This window comes from Zeus faber (assembly GCF_960531495.2).
Source record: "Zeus faber genome assembly, chromosome: 1".
NCBI classification, from domain to species: Eukaryota; Metazoa; Chordata; class Actinopteri; order Zeiformes; family Zeidae; genus Zeus; species Zeus faber.
In genome coordinates, this window is record NC_137193.1 from 707,761 (window position 1) to 729,850 (window position 22,090).

General features: G+C 40.8%; 1 protein-coding gene across 1 annotated transcript; it reads right to left on the reverse strand.

Moving 5' to 3' along the window:
• Positions 1-549: 549 nt before the first annotated feature.
• Positions 550-21,739, reverse strand: LOC307243875 (uncharacterized protein). Its single transcript, XM_080018845.1, has 10 exons — positions 21,644-21,739; positions 19,981-20,033; positions 19,760-19,783; positions 16,054-16,086; positions 15,271-15,309; positions 7,885-7,932; positions 3,206-4,186; positions 2,807-2,857; positions 1,175-1,226; positions 550-1,061 (listed from the first exon to the last, which is right to left on the reverse strand). Exons 1-9 carry the CDS (start codon positions 21,652-21,654, stop codon positions 1,201-1,203), a joined length of 1,266 nt encoding a protein of 421 aa, XP_079874971.1. The 5' UTR covers positions 21,655-21,739; the 3' UTR covers positions 550-1,061; positions 1,175-1,200.
• Between the last annotated feature and the right edge of the window lie 351 nt (positions 21,740-22,090).

A 22,090-nucleotide genomic window follows, 5' to 3' on the forward strand; every position in this document is an offset into this window, starting at 1 on the left:
TAACACACACAGTAACACACACAGTAACACACAGTAACACACACAGTAACACACACACAGTAACACACACACAGTAACACACACAGTAACACACAGTAACGCACACACAGTAACACACACAGTAACACACAGTAACACACACAGTAACACACACAGTAACACACACAGTAACACACAGTAACACACACAGTAACACACACAGTAACACACAGTAACACACACAGTAACACACACAGTAACACACAGAGTAACACACACAGTAACACACACAGCAACACACACAGTAACACACAGTAACACACACAGTAACACACACACAGTAACACACACAGTAACACACACAGTAACACACACAGTAACACACACAGTAACACACACAGTAACACACAGTAACACACACAGTAACACACACAGCAACACACAGTAACACACACACAGTAACACACACACAGTAACACACAGTAACACACACAGTAACACACACAGTAACACACACAGTAACACACAGAGTAACACACACAGTAACACACACAGTAACACACACTCGGGGCAGTTTGAATTGAACTTTATTGAAACTTTCTCCCCTGCAGTTTGGACAAATGTACATTTGATTGTTTTATTTCAGTGTTGTATGTACAGAGGCTCGGCCTCCACCAGCGGGTGGTGCTGCAGACAGAGAGACAGGTGGAGAAAAGAACACAAGCAAATCACCTACATCCCAGGAACCGGTTCGAAACACTCAGAGGGAAGGAGGTTGGGTGGAGTTGGGGTGGAATAGAGGTGGAGCTCAGGTGGAGTTGGGACGGAGTCCAGGCTGAGTGGAGTGAAGTTAAGGTGGAGTTAGGGTAGAGTAGAGATGGAGCTCAGGTGGAGTTGGAGTGGAGTCCAGGCACAGTGGAGTGGAGTTCAGGTGGAGTAGAGGTGGAGTTAGGGTAGAGTCGAGGTGGAGTTTAGATGGAGCTCAGATGTCTTCGGGGTGGAATTAGGGGGGAGTAGAGGTGGAGAAGAGGTGGAGTTGTTGGTTGTCATGGTGACAGGTTGAAGGAAGCGGATTGAGGGATCTGAATAGAAAAGTAGAACAAAGAATTTGATCAAAATACATAGAAACAAACTGTATCGACTCAAAATATATATATACATATATATGCAACGGTGGCTGTGAGTGGATGTTTACCTGTGGGCAGGTAAGAGGAGGCAGCTCTACGGCTGCTTAGCACTGACGGCAGCTGCAGACACACACACATTTCATCAGTTATCACTTCAATTGATAGGAATACCTTTGGTGGTTTGGTGTGTGGGAGTTTGGTGTTTCGGTAGATTGGTGTTTTGGTTGTTTAGTGTTTGGTTGTTTGGTGGTTTGATGTTTTGGCCGTTTGGTGTTTGGTATTTTGGTGTTTTGGTTGGTTGGTGTTTTGGTAGTTTGGTGTTATGATGGTTTGGTGGTTTGGTGTTTTTAGTGGTTTAGTGCTTTGGTAGTTTGATGCTTTGGTGCTTTGGTAGTTTGGTGTTTTGGTTGTATATTTTTTGGTAGTTTGGTGGTTTGGTGTTTGGTAGTTAGGTGTTTTGGTATTTTGGCGGTTTGGTGTTTGGTAGTTTGGTGTTTTGGTGTTTTGGTAGTTTGGTAGTTTGGTGCTCTGGTAGTTTAGTGTTTTGGTTGTTTAGTGTTTGGTAGTTTGATGTTTTGGTCGTTTGGTGCTTTGGTAATTTGGTATTTTGGTGGTTTGGTGTTTGGTGTTTTGGTGGTTTGGATTTTTCGGTAGTTCGGTGTTTTGGTTGTTTCGTGTTTTGGTTGTTTGGTGTTATGATGGTTTGGGGTTTGATGGTTTGGTGTTTTTAGTGGTTCAGTGGTTTGGTAGTTTGGTGCTTTGGTAGTTTGGTGTTTTGGTTGTTTAGTGTTTTGGTTGTATAGTGTTTGGTAGTTTGGTGTTTTGGTGTTTGGTAGTTAGGTGTTTTGGTAGTTTGGTAGTTTGGTATTTTGGTGTTTGGTAGTTTGGTGTTTTGGTAGTTTGGTGCTTTGGCAGTTTAGTGTTTTGGTTGTTTAGTGTTTGGTAGTTTGGTGTTTTGGTAGTTTGGTGTTTTGGTAGTTTAGTGTTTTGGTTGTATAGTGTTTGGTAGTTTGGTGTTTCGGTAGTTTGGTGCTTTGGTATTTTGGTGGTTTGGTGTTTGGTAGTTTGGTGTTTTGGTAGTTTGGTGCTTTGGTAGTTTAGTGTTTTGGTTGTTCAGTGTTTTGGTTGTCTAGTGTTTGGTAGTTTGGTGTTTTGGTAGTTTGGTAGTTTGGTGCTTTGGTGCTTTGGTAGTTTGTTGTTTTAGTAGTTTGGTGTTTTGGTGTTTTGGGTTTGGTGTTTTGGTGATTTGGTGTTTTGGTAGTTTGGTGTTTTGGTAGTTTGGTGGTTTGGTGTTTGGTAGTTCGGTGGTTTGGTGTTTGGTAGTTTGGTGGGTTGGTGTTTTAGAAGTTTGGTGTTTTGGTAGTTTGGTAGTTTAGTGTTTTGGTGGTTTGGTGTTCGGTGTTTTGGTGTTTTGGTAGTTTGGTGTTTCGGTAGTTTGGTGTTTTAGTAGTTTAGTATTTTGGTAGTTTGGTAGTTTGGTGATCCGGCAGTTTGGTGATTCGGTAGTTTGGTGTTTTGGTGGTTTGGTGTTTTGGTAGTTGGGTGTTTTGGTGGTTTCTTGCTTTGGTAGATTGGTGATTGCTAGTTTGGTGTTTTGGTAGTTTGGAGTTTTGATAGTTTGGTATTATGGTGTTTTGTTCGTTTGGTGTCTTGGTAGTTTGATAGCTTGGTGTTTGTTTGTTTCGTTGCTCAAGCCTTACCCTGTGTGGTGGGCTGGCTCGACTCATCTGATTGGTTCCCAGAGGTCACAGCTAAATGACAGACAAATGACATTCCAAGTTTGTGACAGATCTTTATAGAAATAAACTAGCAAGGCTTCTTCCTGTCTCCTTAGCGAGGCTATTTCCTGTCTCCTTAGCGAGGCTATTTCCTGTCTCCCTAGCAAGGCGACTTCCTCTAAGCCCCCCCTTATTTCGGGTGAGTGAGGAGTTGGGAGGAGGCCCTCCTGGAGTTCAGGGGAGGACCTCCGGAATGATCTAAAAGGTTACAGCTGCAACGTCTGACATGTTGGATTCTGCTCCGGGGGAACCATCAACTTCCTGTCTCTTCCTAAGATGCGAACGGATGGTCATAGCTGAATGTCAAACGTCAAAACTCACCTTCAACCGAGTCAGAGGCGTTGGGATCCTCTAGCATCCCCTTGGACGCCTCGCTGTCGTCAGACCCATCCTGGTTCCCGGGATCCGCAGCATCCTGTTCTTCCCCGTTGCTTTCCTGGTCCACTTTATTTTTGTCTTCTGCGTCGCCAGTAGTGTCCTCACTCTCGGTGTCCTCTGTGGTCGAGTCCTCATCGTCCTCTGCGGTTGAGTCCTCATCGTCCTCTGCAGTTGAGTCCTCATCGTCCTCTGTGGTTGAGTCCCCAGGTTCCTCTGTGGTTGAGTCCCCAGGTTCCGCTGAGGTGGCATTGTTGCTGTTGGTGTCACTGCCGATTTCATCTGTCTCGCTTGACTCGTCCTCTCCATCGTTGCTTCCTGCATCGCTGTCCTCCCCCTCTTTACTTGTCTGTTCTCCTTCCCCCTCCAGCTCCCCCCCCTCCTCAATTCCTGTATCTCCTCCCTGTGGCACCTCTCCCTCCTGTACATCTTCACTTTCTGTCTCTCCTCCTTCCTCCTCCTCACTTCCTGCCTCTTGTGGTTCCTCTTGGTCCTGTCCCTCGTCACTCCCTTCCTCTTGTTGTTCCTCTTGGTCCTGTCCCTCGTCACTTCCTTCCTCTTGTCCTTCCTCTTGGTCCTGTCCCTTGTCACTTCCTTCCTCTTGTCCATCCTCTTGGTCCTGTCCCTCATCACTTCCTGCCTCTTGTCCATCCTCTTGGTCCTGTCCCTCGTCACTTCCTGGCTCTTGTCCATCCTCTTGGTCCTGTCCCTCATCACTTTCTGCCTCTTGTCCTTCCTCTTGGTCCTGTCCCTCCTCACTTTCTGCCTCTTGTCCTTCCTCTTGGTCCTGTCCCTCCTCACTTCGTACTTCTGGGTCCTCCCCGGCATTCTGTCCGTCCTCACTTCCTGTCTCTGTCTCGTCAGTGTCGGTTGTACCTTCTTGGGAGAAACCGCCTCCGTTATCAGAAGGTGATTCTGGATCATTATCTGTGAAGGACAAATTGGTCAGTACATCATCAACCACAACCAGAGACCTGCCTTCCCATGACCCCCATACCTGTTCTAGTCCAGGTATGGGCACATGTAGTCCACATGCCCTACATGGTGTTAATAGTCTACATGGTATACGTGGTCGACATTCTGTACATCGTCGACATGGTCTACATGTCCTGCATGGTCTACATGCCCTGCATGGTCTACATGCCCTACATGGTTTACATGCCCTACATGGTCTACATGCCCTACATGGTCTACATCCCCTACATGGTTTACATGCCCTACATGGTCTACATGCCCTACATGGTCGACATGCCCATCATGTTCCACATGGTTTACATGGTGTACATGACCGACATGGTCTACATGCTCTACACCATCGACATGGTCTACATGCCCTATATGGTCGACATGGTCTACATGCCCCACATGGTCTACATGCTTTACATGCCATACATGGTTTACAAGGTCTACATCAGGGGCGCCCAATACGTTAAATGCGATCAGCTGGTGGATCGCAGAGGTAGTGCAGGTAGATTGCGCACCATTAATTTTTTTAACCGGTCTAACCGACATGTTGAATGAGCTTAATTTAGGGCTGCAAGGAAAAGACAAAACCATGCTCAACATGATCAGTTCGGTTCATGGCTTGAAATGAAAAATGCAACTTCTTTCCTCAAAGCTGCAGCGCCATGATTTGGGAAACTTTCAAAACCTTGCATCAGAGCTGGAGACCCAAGGCAAGGTGTGTGCGCAACTTGACAGTGTACGCTACACAGAGCAGATTGAAAACTGTCTGTTAGACTTTGAGAAATGGTTTCAAGACTTTGCTTTACTCGAGTCAATCGCTACATTTATAGGCTTCCCATTTCGGGAAGATATTGAGGCTTATTCACTCCAACACCTTTCACCTGAACTGGTCTGCAGTGGAGGATGAGATGTTAACACTACAGGCTGACATTCAGCTCAAGTCCGGGGCTTATGGACCGTTTGGAACTTACTCACAGAGGAAAAGTACCCAAACATGAGGAAATGTGCTGCCTCCTTGACTGCATTATTCAGCTCTACTTACGTATATATGTGAGTCAGCCTTTTCCTACATGAACATTATTAAGTCTAAATACCATTCCACCATGACTGATGATCATTTGGAAGCTGCTTGAGGCTGGCTACCAGCAGCTACTGTCCAGACTATGCAACCCTGGCCGACTCCATTCAGTGCAAGTCATCAGAGTAAGGTAGTGACCATACGTGTATTTTATTGTATTGTGCCGTAAGAGTTCATACAGTGATGCAAGGTACCCCAACCTAAATTGTATATATAAAGTAGTCTACTCAGCATACAGTATATATAAATCTATCTACATGGTCTACATGCCCTACATGGTCAACATGCCCTACATGCCCTAGATGGTCTACATGGTGTACATGCCCTATACGGCCTACTTGGTCAACATGAACTACATGGTCTCCATGCTATACATGGTCAACGAGCACTTCATGGTCCACATAGTTTATATGGTGTACATGCCCTACATGGTTGACATGGTCTACATGCCCTACATGGTCTACATGCCCTACATGGTCTACATGGTCGACATTGTCTACATGCCATATACGGTCTACTTAGTCTACATGGCCAACATGGTCTACTTGCCGTACATTCTGTACATGCAATACATGGTATACATGATCTACATGGTCTACATGCCCTACATGGTCGACATGGTCTACATGCCCTACATGGTCTACATGGTCTAAATGGTCTACATGCCCTATACGGCCTACTTGGGCTACATGGCCAACATGGTCTATATGCTGTAAATGACATACATGCCCTACATGGTATATACATATTCTAGATGGTCTACATGCCCTACATGGTCGACATGGTCTACATGCCATATACGGTCTACATGGTCTACATTGTCAACTTGGTCTACATGCCATGCATGCCGTACATGCCCTACATGGTATCCATGATCTACATGGTCTACATGCCCTACATGGTATCCATGATCTACATGGTCTACATGCCCTACATGGGCGACATGCCCTTCATGGTCCACATGGTTTATATGGTGTACATGACCTACATGGTCTACATGCCCTACCTGGTCTATATGGTCTAAATGGCCTACATGGTCCACATGCCCTACATGGTCTATATAGTCTAAATGGCCTACATGGTCTACGTGGTCTACATGCCCTACATGGTCTACATGCCCTATATTGTCTACATGGCAAAAAGGGTCTACATGGCCTACATGGTCTACATAGCCCAAATGGCCCACATGGCCTACATGGTGTACATGACCTACATGGTCTACATGCTCTACATGGTCTATATAGTCTAAATGGCCTACATGGTCTACATGGTCTACATGCCCTACTTTGTCTACATGCCCTATATTGTCTACATGGCCAAAAGGGTCGACATGCCCTACATGGTCTACATAGCCCAAATGGCCCACATGGCCTACGTGGTCTATATGGCCCACAAGAGTCTACATGGCCTACATAGGCCACATGGAGTACATGACCTACATGGTCTACATGATCTACAAGACCTAGATGGCTTTCATGGTCTACATCACCCACAAGTGTAATGACATGTAATGTGGCCTAAATGGCCTACATGGTCCACATGCCCTACATGGTCTATATAGTCTAAATGGCCTACATGGTCTACGTGGTCTACATGCCCTACATGGTCTACATGCCCTATATTGTCTACATGGCAAAAAGGGTCTACATGGCCTACATGGTCTACATAGCCCAAATGGCCCACATGGCCTACATGGTGTACATGATCTACATGGTCTACATGCTCTACATGGTCTATATAGTCTAAATGGCCTACATGGTCTACATGGTCTACATGCCCTACTTGGTCTACATGCCCTATATTGTCTACATGGCCAAAAGGGTCGACATGGCCTACATGGTCTACATAGCCCAAATGGCCCACATGGCCCACGTGGTCTATATGGCCCACAAGAGTCTACATGGCCTACATAGGCCACATGGAGTACATGACCTACATGGTCTACATGATCTACAAGACCTAGATGGCTTTCATGGTCTACATCACCCACAAGTGTAATGACATGTAATGTGTGACCATAGAATGGTTCTTAGGGCATGAACGTCCTAGGAACCTCACTCTTTGTGATAATGAATTGAAGTCATAGCCTGGGTCCCTCATACAAAGTGAGGTCCATCACACAAAGTAAGGTCCATCACAGGAAGGGAATTCCATCACAAGAAGTTTGTTAAGTCACAGGAAGTGAGGTCCATCACAGGAAGTGAGTTCTGTTAAAGGAAGTGAAGTCCATCACAGCAAGTGAGGTCCAACACAGGACATGAGGTCCGTCACAGAATGTGAGGTACATAACAGGAAGTGAGGTCCATCACAGGAATGCAGGTCCATCACAGGACATGAGGTCCATCACAGGATGAGGTCCATCACAGGAAGGGAAGTACATCACAGGAAGTGAGGTCCATTGCAGGACATGTGGTGAATCAAAGGAAGTCAGGTCAACCACATGAATTGAGGTCCATTACAGGAAGTTAGGTCTATTACAGGATGTGAGGCCTATCACTTTAACACTACCACTTTCATTGCTGTAACTCAACTCAGAGCAAATCAGAGTTGCAGAATTAGATGGACGGGAATTTGAACTCACCAGTGGAGTTGGTTTCAGTGTCCATCTGGGCGGTGGTCTGGGCAGAGTCTGAGCGGAAACCCCCCAGAAAAAAAGAGAATTTAGGGGGCGCTGTCTAAGAACTCTGTCTAACTTAGAACATTATCTAACTGAGAACATTGTCTAACTGAGAACATTGTCTAACTTAGAATGTTGTCTAACTGAGAACACTGATCTAACTAAGAACACTGTCTAACTCAGAACATTGTCTAACTTAGAATGTTGTCTAACTTAGAATACTGTTCTAACTTAGAAAACCAACTAACTTAGAATGTTGTCTAACATTGAACACTGTTCAAAATTAGAACAATGTCTAACTCAGAACATTGGCTATCTCAGAACACTGTCTGACTGAGAACACTAGCTTACTCAAAACGTTGTCTAAATTAGAATGTTGTCTATCTTAGAACACTGTATAACTAAGAGCGTTGTCTAACTGAGAACACTGTTTTAGTTCAAACATTGTCTAACTTAGAACACTGTTTTAGTTCAAACGTTGTCTAACTTAGAACATTGTCTATTTTAGAACACTGTCTAACTTGGAACACTATCTAACTTAGAACACTGTCTAACTTATAACATTGTCTAACTTAGAACACTGTAAAACGTAGAACGTTGTCGAACTGAGAACATTGTATAACTTATAACATTGTCCAAATTAGAACATTATCTAACTTACAATGTTATCTAAATTAGAACACCCTCTAACTTAGAACACTGTCTAGCTTAGAATGTTGTTGGACTTAGAACACCGTTTTACTTAGAACACTGTCTAACTTTGAACGTTGTCTAACTTACAACGTTATCTAACTTAGAACATTGTCTAACTTAGATTATTGTCTCACTTAGAGCCTTTTCTAACTTAGAACGCTGTCTACCTTAGAACATTGTTAGACTTAGAGCCTTTTCTAACTTATAACATTGTCTAAATTTGAACACTGTCTAACTTAGAATGTTGTCTAACTTAGAACTCTGTCTAAATTAGAACACTGTCTAAGTGAGAGGGTTATCCAAAGAAGACCATTATCTTACTTACAACACGGTCTCACCTAGAGGGTTATCTAACTTACAAGGTCTTACTTTGAACACTGTCTACCTTGAGCATTATCTAAATTATAACATTGTCTAACTTAGAACACTGTCAAACTTAGTACACGATACTAACTGAGAACATTGTCTAATGTAGAACACTGACTAACTTAGAGTGTTATCTAACTTAGAACGTTGTCTTAGTTAGAACACCATCTAACTTAGAAAACTGTCTAGCTTAGAATGTTGTTGAACTTAGAACACTGTATTACTTAGAACACTGTCTAACTTTGAGTGTTCTATAACTTAGAACACCTGCTAACATAGAACATTGTCTAACATAGACCGCTGTCTAACTGAGAACATTGTCGAAATTAGAACATTATCTAAGTAAGAACATTGTTGAAATTAGAGCACTGTCTAACTTAGAACATTGTCTAACTGAGAACATTGTTTAACTTAGAGCATTATCTAACAAACAATATTGTCTAACTCAGAAGACTGTCTAACTTAGAACGTTGTCTTAATTAGAACACTGTCTAAGGTACAGCGTTATCTAACTTGTAAATTGAAAATTGTCTAACTTAGAGCCATTTATAACTGAGAACATTGTCCAACTAAGAGCCTTTTTTTTAACTTGGAACGTTATCTAACTTAGAACATTGTCTTACTAAGAACACTGTCTACCTTCAAGCCTTATGTAACTTGGAACAATGTCTAACTTAGAACACTGTCTAACGTAGAACACTGTCTAACTTGTAATGTTGTCTAACTTAGAAACATTGTCTATCTTAGAGCCTTTTCTAACTTAGAAAATTGTCTAACTTAGAACGCTGTTTTAATCAGAACACTGTCTAACTTAGAAACATTGTCCAACTTGGAGCGTTCTTCTAACTTGGAATGCTGTGTAACTTAGAATGCTGTTTTTATTAGAACACTGTCTAAATTAGAGGGTTATCTAACTTACAACACTGTCTTTCTTAGAACACTGCCTACCTGTGTAACTAAGAACACAATGGGATGGGATGGTTGCTCAGGCGGTAGAGCTGGTGGTCTAGTGATCTAAAGGTTGCTGGTTGGATCCCAGGCTCCTCCTGCTAGCATGCTGTAGTGTCCTTGAGCAAGACACTTAACCCCTAATTGCTCCTGATGGCTGCGTCAGTCGGTGATTGAACAATTGTAAGTCGCTTTGGATAAAAGCGTCTGCTAAATGTAATGTAAAGAAGACTCTCTGACTGAGAGTGTTATCTTACTTAGAACGTTGTCAGACAGTCTTTTAAGTTTTACAACATTCTGAGAGCGTTATCTAACTCAGAAAATTGTCTAAATTAGGACACTCTCTAACTTAGTTAGAGAGTAACATTGTCTAACTTCCAGCCTTTTTTTTATTCGAACATTGTCTAACTTAGAACAACGTCTAACTTAGAACGTTATCTAACTTAGAACGTTGTCTAACTTAGAACACTGTGCAACTTAGAACATTGTCAAACTTAGAACACTGTCTAACTTAGAATGTTGTAAAACTTAGAACATTGTCTAACTTACAGCGTTATCTAACTTAGAACGTTGTCTAACGTAGAATATTGTCGAACTTACAGCCTTTTCTAACATAGAACGTTGTCTAACTTAGGGCCTGATCTACCTGAGAACATTGTCAGAACACTGTCTAACTGAGAACATTGTCGAAATTAGAGCATTATGTAACTAAGAACATTGTCGAAATTAGAGCGCTGTCTAAATGAGAACCTTGTCTAACTTAGAACATTGTCTAACTTAGAACACTGTGTAACTTAGAACATTGTCTCACTGAGAACATTGTCTTACTTAGAACAAAGTCTAACTGAGAAACATTGTCTAACTTAAAGACTTTTCTAACTTCAAACGTTGTCTAACTGAGAACACTGTCTAAATTAGAACACTCTCTAAGTTAGAGGGTTATATAACTCAGAACATTGTCTTACTTCGAACACTGTTGACCTTCAAGCCTGATCTAACTTAGAACATTGTCTAACTTAGAACACCGTCTTACGTAGAACACTGTCTAACTTAGAATGTTGTCTAACTTAGAACACTGTCTAACTTTGAGCGTTATCTGACTTAGAACACTGTCTAATTTAGTCAGACGGTCTTCTAAGTTTTACAACATTTTGAGAGCGTTATCTAACTTAAAACATTGTCGAAATTAGAACATTGTCGGACTTAAAAAACTCTCTAACTTAGAAACATTGTCTAACTTAGAGCCTTTTTTAAAATTAGAACATTGTCTAACTTAGAACATCGTCTAACTTAGAGCGTTATCTTACTTAGAACGATGTCTAACTTAGAACACTGTGCAACTTAGAACGTTGTCAAACTTAAAACACTGTCTCACTGAGAATGTTGTAAAACTTAGAACATTGTCTAACTTACAGCATTATCTAACTTAGAACATTGTCTAACATAGAACGTTGTCTAACTTAGAGCCTGATCTACCTGAGAACATTGTCTTACTTAGAACATTGTCTAACGTAGAACACTGTCTACCGTACAACACTGTCTACTCTCGAGCCTTATCTAACTGAGAACATTGTCTAACTGATAACACAGTCTAACTTAGAATGCTGTCTATCTTAGAACATTGTCTAATTTAGAACACAGTCTTAAGTAAAACGTTGTCTAACTTAGACCACTGTCTAACTGAGAACATTGTCAAAATAAGAGCATTATCTAAGTAAGAACATTGTCGAAATTAGAGCACTGTCTAACTTAGAACATTGTCTAACTGAGAACATCGAGACTGCTGAGAAGGATGGATGTGTTGATGTCGTGGGCAAGAATGAAGATCAAGCCCTCCAAATCTCGTAGCCTGTCACACAGAAGAGGAGTCAGAAATGACAGCACCATCTTTGTCGTTGGAGGAGAAAAATCCCACTCCTATCTGAGCAACCCATCAAAAGCCTGGGGAGGCAGTACACTGCAGAGCTGTCTGATAAACAGATGGGGAAAGCCGTCATGAAACAGCTCTCTGACGGCCTGACAAGGATCGACCAAAGCCAACTTCCTGGGAGGTATAAGGTCTGGTGCTACCAGTTCATACTCTACAGGAGGGAAATGTGGCCCCTGAAAATGAGTGAGATCCCCTCATCGACCGCGAGTAAGATGGATGGAAAAGCCAATTCATTCATCCCAAAGTGGTTGGGGCTGCCACGGTGCCTATCTGAAACCGGTCTCTTCGGGAGGAACACACTTCAGCTGCCACTGCAGTCCATAAGTTTGGGCAGGAGGAGACCAGACTGGTTCTCGAGCTAAGGGAGTCCACAGACCAGTCGGTAAGGAACGCAAATGCCAGATAGTGGGTAGAGTCCAGACAGGAAGAGCAGGGCTAGGATGGGGAGAGGCGCCACACTTCTGATCCAAGGTCAACCGTAAGGAGAGGAAGGAGATGGTGGTGGCAGAGGTGACGAGGATGGAGGAAGATCGCTACAAGATTAAGGCTGTGTCGCAGGGCGACAAGGAAGCTGGACAACCTGGGAGGGAGTTGTTAACCGGAACATCAGTTGGTCAGACCTGTGGAAGATCCCACAGGCAAGACTCAGCTTCCTCATTCGCTCAACCTATGACATGCTTCCCTGTCCTCGGAACCTTCACCAGTGGTTTGGGAAAGAAGAATGCTGCTCACTCTGCAATTCCCCCAACGCAAGCCTCCAGCACATCCTATCAGGCTGCAAGATCGTGCTTTCACAGGGGCACTACAGATGGCGCCATGACCAGGTCCTGAGAAAGCTAGCCAAAGTGCTGGAGGTGTGTCAACAGGGTAACAAAGAACCACCATCAGCAGAGGACCACACCAGCTTTGTCTCAGAAGGAGGGGTAAGGAGAAACACCAGGCCAACAGAAAAACCAAGGCCCTTCTCCACCGACCAGGAGTGGAACATGAGGGTTGACCTCGACAGGCAGCTCCGGTTCCCCACAGAGATCACCACCACATCTCTCCGACCAGACTTAGTTGTGTGGTCAACCAAGGCAAGATCTGTGCACCTCATCGAGCTCACAGTACCACTGGAGGAGGGGATTGAGGCCGCCTTCGAAAGTAAGAAGGCCAAGTACTCAGAGCTGGCTGCTGAGTGCCGGGAGGCTGGCTGGAAGGCTACCATCTACCCAGTGGGGGTCGGATGCCGAGGGTTTTTGGGGTTGTCAACCACACGCCTCTTGAGGGATGCAGGAGTGACCGGAGGGAGGCTAAAGAGGGCAACAAAGGACCTGGCAGAGGAGGCTGAGAAAGGGAGCTTTTGGCTCTGGCTGAGGAGGAAGGATAGGTGTTGGGGAAAGAACACCTAACCCCAGACAACAGCTGCAGGGGAGAACAACTATCAGCTGCAGGGGGTGACAGGGAGACGTCCCTGTCACTGCTCCGCCACCAGGAGACGTTCCAGAATTAAAGGAGCGAAACGTTGGTGAATGGTGGTTTCTGGCTGATGACCCTGCAGCTGACCCATACAACACTGTCTAACTTACAACACTGTCTCACTTAGAGGGTTATCAAACATACAACAATGTCTTACTTAGAACACTCTACCTTAGAGCCTTATCTAAATTAGAACATTGCCTTATTTAGAACACAGTCTAACTTAGAAAGTTGTCTCACTTAGAACATTGTCAAACTTAGAACACTGTCTAACTTAGTACACCATCTAACTGAAAACATTGTATAACTTATAACATTGTCTAACTTAGAACACTGTCGAACTTAAAATGTTATCTAATTTAGAACATTGTCTAACTTAGAGTGTTCGTTGTCTAAGTTAGACCACCATCTAACTGTCTAGCTTATAATGTGGTTGGACTTAGAACACTGTATTACTTAGAACACTGTCTAACTTGGAAGGTTGTCTAACTTAGAACACTGTCTAACATAGAAAAATGTCTAACTTAGAGTGTTATCTAACTTAGAACATTGTCTAACTTAAAGCGTCTCTAACTTAGAACACTGTCTAACTTAGAAAATTGTCCACCTTGTTATCTAACCCAGAACATTGTCTTAATTAGAGCATTATCTAACTCAGAACGTTGTATAACTTAGAACTCTGTGTAACTCAGAACATTGTATAACTTACAACGTTGTCTACCTTAGAAAACTGTCCAACTTAGAACACTGTCTAACTTAGAGCATTATCTAACTTAGAACATTGTCTAACTTAGAGCGTTATCTAACTTAGAACATTGTCTAACTTAGAACATTGGCTTACTTAGAGAACTGTCTAACTTAGAGTGTTATCTAACTTAGAACATTGCCTAACTTAGAACATTGCCTTACTTAGAGCACTGCCTTACTTAGACCACTGTCTAACTTCAAAAATTGTCTAAATTAGATCACTGTCTAACTGAGAACATTGTCTAACTCAAAACATTATCTGCCTTCGAACATTGCCTAATTTAGAGCCTTCTCTAACTCAGAATATTGTCTAACTTAGAACACTGTAGAGCGTTATTTAACTGAGTGTTGTCTAACTTACAACACTGTCTAACTTACAACATTGTCCAACTTATAACATTGCCTAACTAATAACACTGTCTAACTTAGAACATTTTCTAACTGAGAACATTGTCTAACTTTGAGCATTATCCTACTTAGAACATTGCCTAACTTAGAGCGTTATCTAACTTAGAACATTGTCTAACTTAGAACATTGTCCAACTTAGAACACTGTCTAACTTAGAGTGTTATCTTACTTAGAACATTGTCTAACTTAGAACATTGTCAGACTTAGAACATTGTCTTACTTAGAGCACTGCCTAACTTAGACCACTGTCTATCTTCAAATATTGTCTAAATTAGAAAACTGTCTAACTGAGAACATTGTCAAACTCAAAACATTATCTGCCTTAGAACATTTCCTGACTTAGAACTTTCTCTAACTTAGAATATTGTCTAACTTAGAACACCGTCCAAAGTAGAGCATTATTTAACTTAGTGTTGTCTAACTTAGAACACTGTCTAATTTACAACATTGTCTAACTTACAACATTGTCTAATTTAGAACACTGTGTAATTTAAAACATTGTCTAACTTTGAACACTGTCTAACTTAGAGCATTATCAAACTTAGAACGCTTACATACTCTATACTACATACTATATACTATATACTATGTACTCCATAATATGGACTAATACTAAGTTAGACAGTGATCTAATTTAGACAGTGTTCTAAGTTAGACAACCTTCTAAGTTTGAAAAGGCTTTAAGTTAGACAGTATGTTGAACATAGTTTATAGTATGTAGTTTATAGTATGTAGTATAAGTACATAGCATGTAGTACCCAGTATGCACTGTCGTATAAGGTGTTCAGTACTACGTTACCAGGTTTTTCTTCCGTCTGACTCTCAGTGGAATTTCCTCCTGAACAAACAATGGCATTAGAATTAGCATTAGCCTACCCATCAGCAGAAACAGGAGGCTAGACAGAAAGACAGACAGGGAGACGGACAGACAGGAAAAAACATGCAGACAGACAGACAGAGACAGAAAGATGGTGAGATGGTGGACAGATGAGTGTTGGATGATGGATGGCTGGATGACGGTCAGATGATGGCTGGATAACGGTTGGTTGGGTGTTGCATGAGTGTTTGATGATGGTTGGATGACGGTCGGATGACGATGGGTGACGGTTGGATGATTGTTGGATGGGCGGTGCACGAGTGTCAGATGATAGTTGGATGATTGCTGGATGATTGTTGGATGATGGGTGGTTAGATAATGGTTGGATGAGTGTTGGATGATGGTTGGATGATGGATGGGTGGATTGGGTTGGATGTTGGTTGGATGGTTGTATGATTGTTGGTTGAGTGCTCGGTGGTGGTTGGGTGATGGCTGGATGATAGATGGTCGGATGATGGATGTGTGTTGGATGAGGGTTGGAAGATGGTTGGCTGGGTGTTGTATGAGTGTTGGATGGTGGTTGGATGATGTTTGTATGAGTGTTGGGTGAATGCTGGATGGTTGTTGGGTTATGGTTGGTTGGATGATGGACGGTTGGATGATGGATGGGTAAATTATGTTGGATAATGGAAGGATGGGTGTGGTTTGAATGCTGGATGGTGGTTGGGTTATGGCTGGTTGGATGATGGTTGGATGATGTCTTACCGTTGAGGTGTTGTAACAAAGTCTTTGTTCTTCCTGTGACAAAAATATAGAGACGAGAAAAACTTACTAGTGTGTACGATTCCAGTGTAGAATCACATGCAGTACTGAATACTGCAATAATACTGCATTAATACTGCAATAATACTGCAATAATACTACAATTATACTGCAATAATACTACAATAATACTGCATTATTACTGCAAAAATACTACAATACTACTGCAATAATACTACAATGATACTGCAATAGTTCTGCAATAATACTACAATAAAACTGCAGAAATACTTCAATGACACAACAATACTACTGCAATGATACTCCAATAATTCTACATTAATACTGCAATAACACTGCAATGATACAACATTAACACTGCAATGATACCACAATAATACTGCACTGATACTACAACAATACTGCAATAGTACTGCAATGATACTACATTAACACTGCAATAATACTGCAATAATACTACAATAACACAGCAATACTGCAATAGTACTGCATTTATAGTGCAATAATACTGCAATTATACTCCATTAATACTGCAATAATACTGCAATGATACTACAATAATGCTGCCATAATACTACAAGAATAATACTGCAATAATACTACAATAATACTGCAATAACACTGCAATGATACTACAATAATAGTGCACTAATACTGGAATGATACTGCGATAATACTGCAATGATACCACAACAATACTGCAATGATACTGCATTGATACTAAAATAAAACTGCAATACCACTGCGATAATACTGCAATGATACTAAAATAATACTGCAATAATACTGCAATAATACTACATTAATAATGCAATGATACTGCAATGATTCTACCATAATACTGCAATAATACTGCAATGATACTACAATAATACTGCAATAACACTGCAATGATACTATAATAATTCTGTTCTAATAATGCAATTATACTACAATAATCCTCCAATCATATTGCAATAATACTGCAATAATACTGCAATACCCTGAAATATAACTAAATTAATACTGCAATTACACTGCAATGATACTACAATAATACTGCAATAACACTGCATGATACTACAATAATACGGCAATAATACTCGTTAATACTGAAATAACACTGCACAAATACTATAATAATACTACAATAATACTGCAATAATACTACGTTTATACATCAATAACACTGCAATGATACTCCAATAATACTGCATCAATACTGCAATGATACTGCAATGATACTACATTAATACTGCAATACCACTGCGATAATACTGCAATGATACTAAAATAATACTGCAATAATACTGCAATGATACTACAATTATACTACAATAATACTCGTTCGTTCATTCGTTCGTTCGCTCATTCGTTCGTTCGTGTAGGGCTACACAGGCAATTGGGACATTAGCCATGAAGTGGTATCGTCATCCAGTTCAATGAGGCCACTGACTCCATGTGGTGATTTGAAGGTTGGGCATTCATCAATGATGTGTTCAACAGTCTGTGGTTTTCCGCATTCACAGAGATTTGTGGCAGACACTCCAATCATATGCAGATAGGTTTGGGTCTTTGCTACTCCAGAGCTAAGTCTGTTGAGGTTGACCCAGGCATTCCGTGGTCGGTCACACCCAGACGGATTGGTTGAAGGGGAGTTGATGAACTTCTTCAACGTGGAGGTTGACTCGGACCATTGCTTGTTCCAGCAGTCAAGGATCCATCCAGGGTGTGGAAGGCTCGTGGTAAGGAGTCTCCTAGCTTCGGTGGAGTGTCTGCATTTGAGTCTCTGGTGGTCATATTCAGCAGGCGGGGGGATCAGGCTTGTTGGCTCATCTGCACTCGATGTCATAAACTAGCCGCGTCACTTGATCTGTTGTTGATCGACCTTTACGGAAACCAGCTTGAGTGTGGGGAAGACTCTCTTCAATGATGTTGTTTATTCTTGATAGAATGACCCTCTCAAGTAGTTTGTATAGATGTGACAGGAGGGATATTGGGCGGTAGTTCTTTGGTTCATCTGGTGTTTTATTTGGCTTGAGTATGGCCAGCACCTTAGCCTGCTCCCATTTGGATGGTATGGTCAGGTTTTCTAGGCAGTTGGAGAGGAAAAGCTGGACCCAGGTTAGTGACTCATGGCTCATGTTCTTCAGGAACTCAGTGTGGATGTAATCGTTTCCAGGAGCCTTATTTACCTTGAGGGATTTCAGAGCTGCAACGATTTAGTCTGACGAAATGGGCCGGGAAAGGGGGCTGGATTGAGGAACTGTCCTGGTGAGTTTCCTGATGTCTGCGACTACTTCTCTGGTGAAGGCTTTTGCCTCAGATGAGCGGTCTTTCCATCTGCCGTTATCAGCGAGTACAGAGGCTATCGCATTCGCTGCTATGGGGCATGGTCTAGCTGGGCAACTTCGCCCAGTTAGCCGGTTGATCGTATTCCAGGCCCTACGACTAGAATAGTTGTAGGGCCTGGGCCACAATAATACTGCACTGATACTACAATAATACTGCAATAATACTGCAATAATTCTCCATTAATAATGCAATAATACCACATTAATACTGCAGTAACACTGCAACGACGCTACAATAACACTGCAATAATACTGCAATTATACTACAATAATACGGCAATAACACTGAAATATAACTACATGAATACTGCAATACCACTGCAATAATACTATAATAATACTCCATTATTGTGCAATAATACTGCAATAATACTGCAATTGTACTACAATAATACTGCAATAAAACTGCAATGATACTACAATAATACTGCAATACTGCAATAATATTGCAATAAGACTACAATAATACTACATTAATACTTCAATGATACTACAATAATACTGCATTAGTACTCTAATGATACTGCAATAATACTGCGAATGATGAATGATTCTACAATAATGCTGCAAAAATACTGCAATTATATGACATTAACACTGAAATAACTGCAATAATACTACATTGATACTGCAATAACACTGCAATGATATTACAATAATACTACAATAATACTGCAATTATACTGCAATAAAAGTACAATAATATACTACATTAATACTGCAGTAACACTGCAATGATGCTACAATAATACGGAAATAACACTGCAAAGATACTATAATAATCCTGTTATAATAATGCAATTATACTACAAAAATCCTGCAATCATACTACAATAATACTGCAATAATACTGCAATAATATTCGTTAATACTGAAATAACACTGCAATAATACTATAATAATACTCCAATAACACAAAAATAATAGTGCAATAATACTGCAATATTACTCAAATAATATTGCAATAGTAGTCCAATAACACTGCAATGATACTCCAATAATACTGCAATAACACTGCAATAATACTCGGTAATACTGAAATAAAACTGCAATAATACTATAATAATACTGCAATAATACTTAAATAATTGTGCAATAATACTGCAATAATACTGCAATGATACTAGAATAATACTATATAAATTCTGCAATAACACAGCTAAGATACTACAATAATACAGCAATAATACTTTGATTGTACTGCAATGATACTCCAATAATTATTCAATAATACTGCAATGATACTACGATTATACTGCAATAATAATACAGTAATACTACAATACTTCAATACAATACACTTCAATACGACCAGAGGGTCGGGACACTGACATAGTAATATCCTGAAACCTTACCGTCATTATCATCCGAAGTGCTGTCTGCGAGAGAGAGAGACGGGTAGAGGTAGAGAGACAAGTAGAGGTAGAGAGACAGACAGACAGCGTATATTAAATCATGTTAAACAGGTTCCAGGCCACCAGGGGGCAGGGGATGAATGTATACACAGTGGAAATACTGTACACTGTAACCACGACAATCATAACCACATCCCCGAATAAGTCATGGATCCACTCACTGGTGACCGGCGCCGACAGGGAGACAGCGAGCAACGTGCACAGCAGGAGGCACCTGTACACACACAAATACTACATTTAAAGGTACTTTTACTATGCTGGTTTTACATTCAAGACAGACAGACAGAGAAGGCGGACTGGTGTCTTTGTTCTATTCAAGGTGATACAATCTACATCATCATCCTACAACATCATCCTACATCATCATACTATAACATCATCTTACATCATCATCCTACATCATCATCCTACAACATCATCCTACAACATCATACTATAACATCATCTTACATCATCATCCTACAACATCATCCTACAACATCATCCTACATCATCGTCCTACAACATCATCCTACATCATTATCCTACGACATCATCCTATAACATCATCCTACAACATCATCCTATATCATCATCCTACAACATCATCCAATAAAATCATACTATAACGTCATCCAATAATATCATTCTATAACATCATCCTACATCATCATTCTCCAACATCATCCTATAACATCATCCTATAACATCATCCTACATCATCATTCTATATCATCATCCAATAACATCATCCTACATCATCATCCAATAACATAATCCTATAACATTATCCTACATAATCATCATACTACATCATCATACACCATCATCCAACAACACCATTCCCCCATCTTCATCCTACATCCTCGCCCTATAGCAACATCCTACAACCTCATCCTACATCATTATACGTCATCCCACATCATTCTACAACATAATCCCATACTATCAACATCATCCTACACCATCATCCTACGTTGTGCTACATCATACCATGTCATCCTACATCATTCTAAGACATCATGCTATAATATCTACCTACAACATCATACTACATCAACATCCTACAACATCATCCTCCACCACCACCTACGTCATCCTACATCATCCTACTGTGCCCAGTGGAACAATGCGCCTCAGTTTCCTGCAGCAGTGAAGCGGAGCCTTGTGCACAGAGCAGCTTTCACCAACATATGGAGACTGAAACTGGAGCTGAAACTCTACACATCATATACTCTAGCCAGGTATGTACTCATATACAGGTGCATTATATACTCTATCCATAGATAAATACTTATATATATGTAAATTATAACCTCATCCAGAGATATATACTTATATAAACAGTAAATTCTATACACAGAGCAGCTTTCATCAACATGAAGAGACTCTGGATCTATAGTACTTTATACTCCAAGGGGAGTCCTTATATATACTATTTATACATAGATATGTAAATCCTATTATATACACACACATATATAATATTATATACACACATGTAGAATATTATCTCCACACACACATATAATATTATATACTCACACCTATATAGTAATATATACATACAAATGCATTATAGTTTGTACACACACATACATATTATTTTATTATTATACATTATTATACATTATTATATTATATACACATATATATAATATTATAGACACACACTCAAAACATAATATATACACAAGTTTTTCAAATAAAGTTTTACTGGTCTGAATAAAGTTTTACTGGTTTGAATAAAGTTTTACTGGTCCGAATAAAGTTTTACTGGTTTAATAAAGTTTTACTGGTTTGAATAAAGTTTTACTGGTTTAATAAGTTTTACAGTGAACTCACCTCAGCAGCATCGTGACGCTTCAGTGGTTGTTTGTTATTTTCTTTTTTTCTGTGTGTGTGTCGTTGTGTGTTTGCGTCGTTGTGTTGAATGTTAAATGTGGAACAAGTGAGTGAAAGAGAGAGAGGCTTTTATAAAGTACCTCCCCCTCCTCCATCCCTCGCTCTCCAGGAAGTGACACTCAGGTGTGTGTGTGTGTGTGTGTGTGTGTGTGTGTGTGTGTGTGTTTGTGTTGCTATGAATGGAATGATGAAGTGTTTTACATTATTGGGAAAACCAAACAGGTTGATCAGCATTTAAGAGAAAGAGAGATAGAGAGAGAGAGAGAGAGAGAGACAGACAGACAGAGAGAGAGAGAGAGATAGAGAGAGAGAGAGAGAGAGAGACAGACAGACAGAGACAGAGAGAGAGAGATTTTTTGATTTTTAAAACATCTTTATTTTAACAAT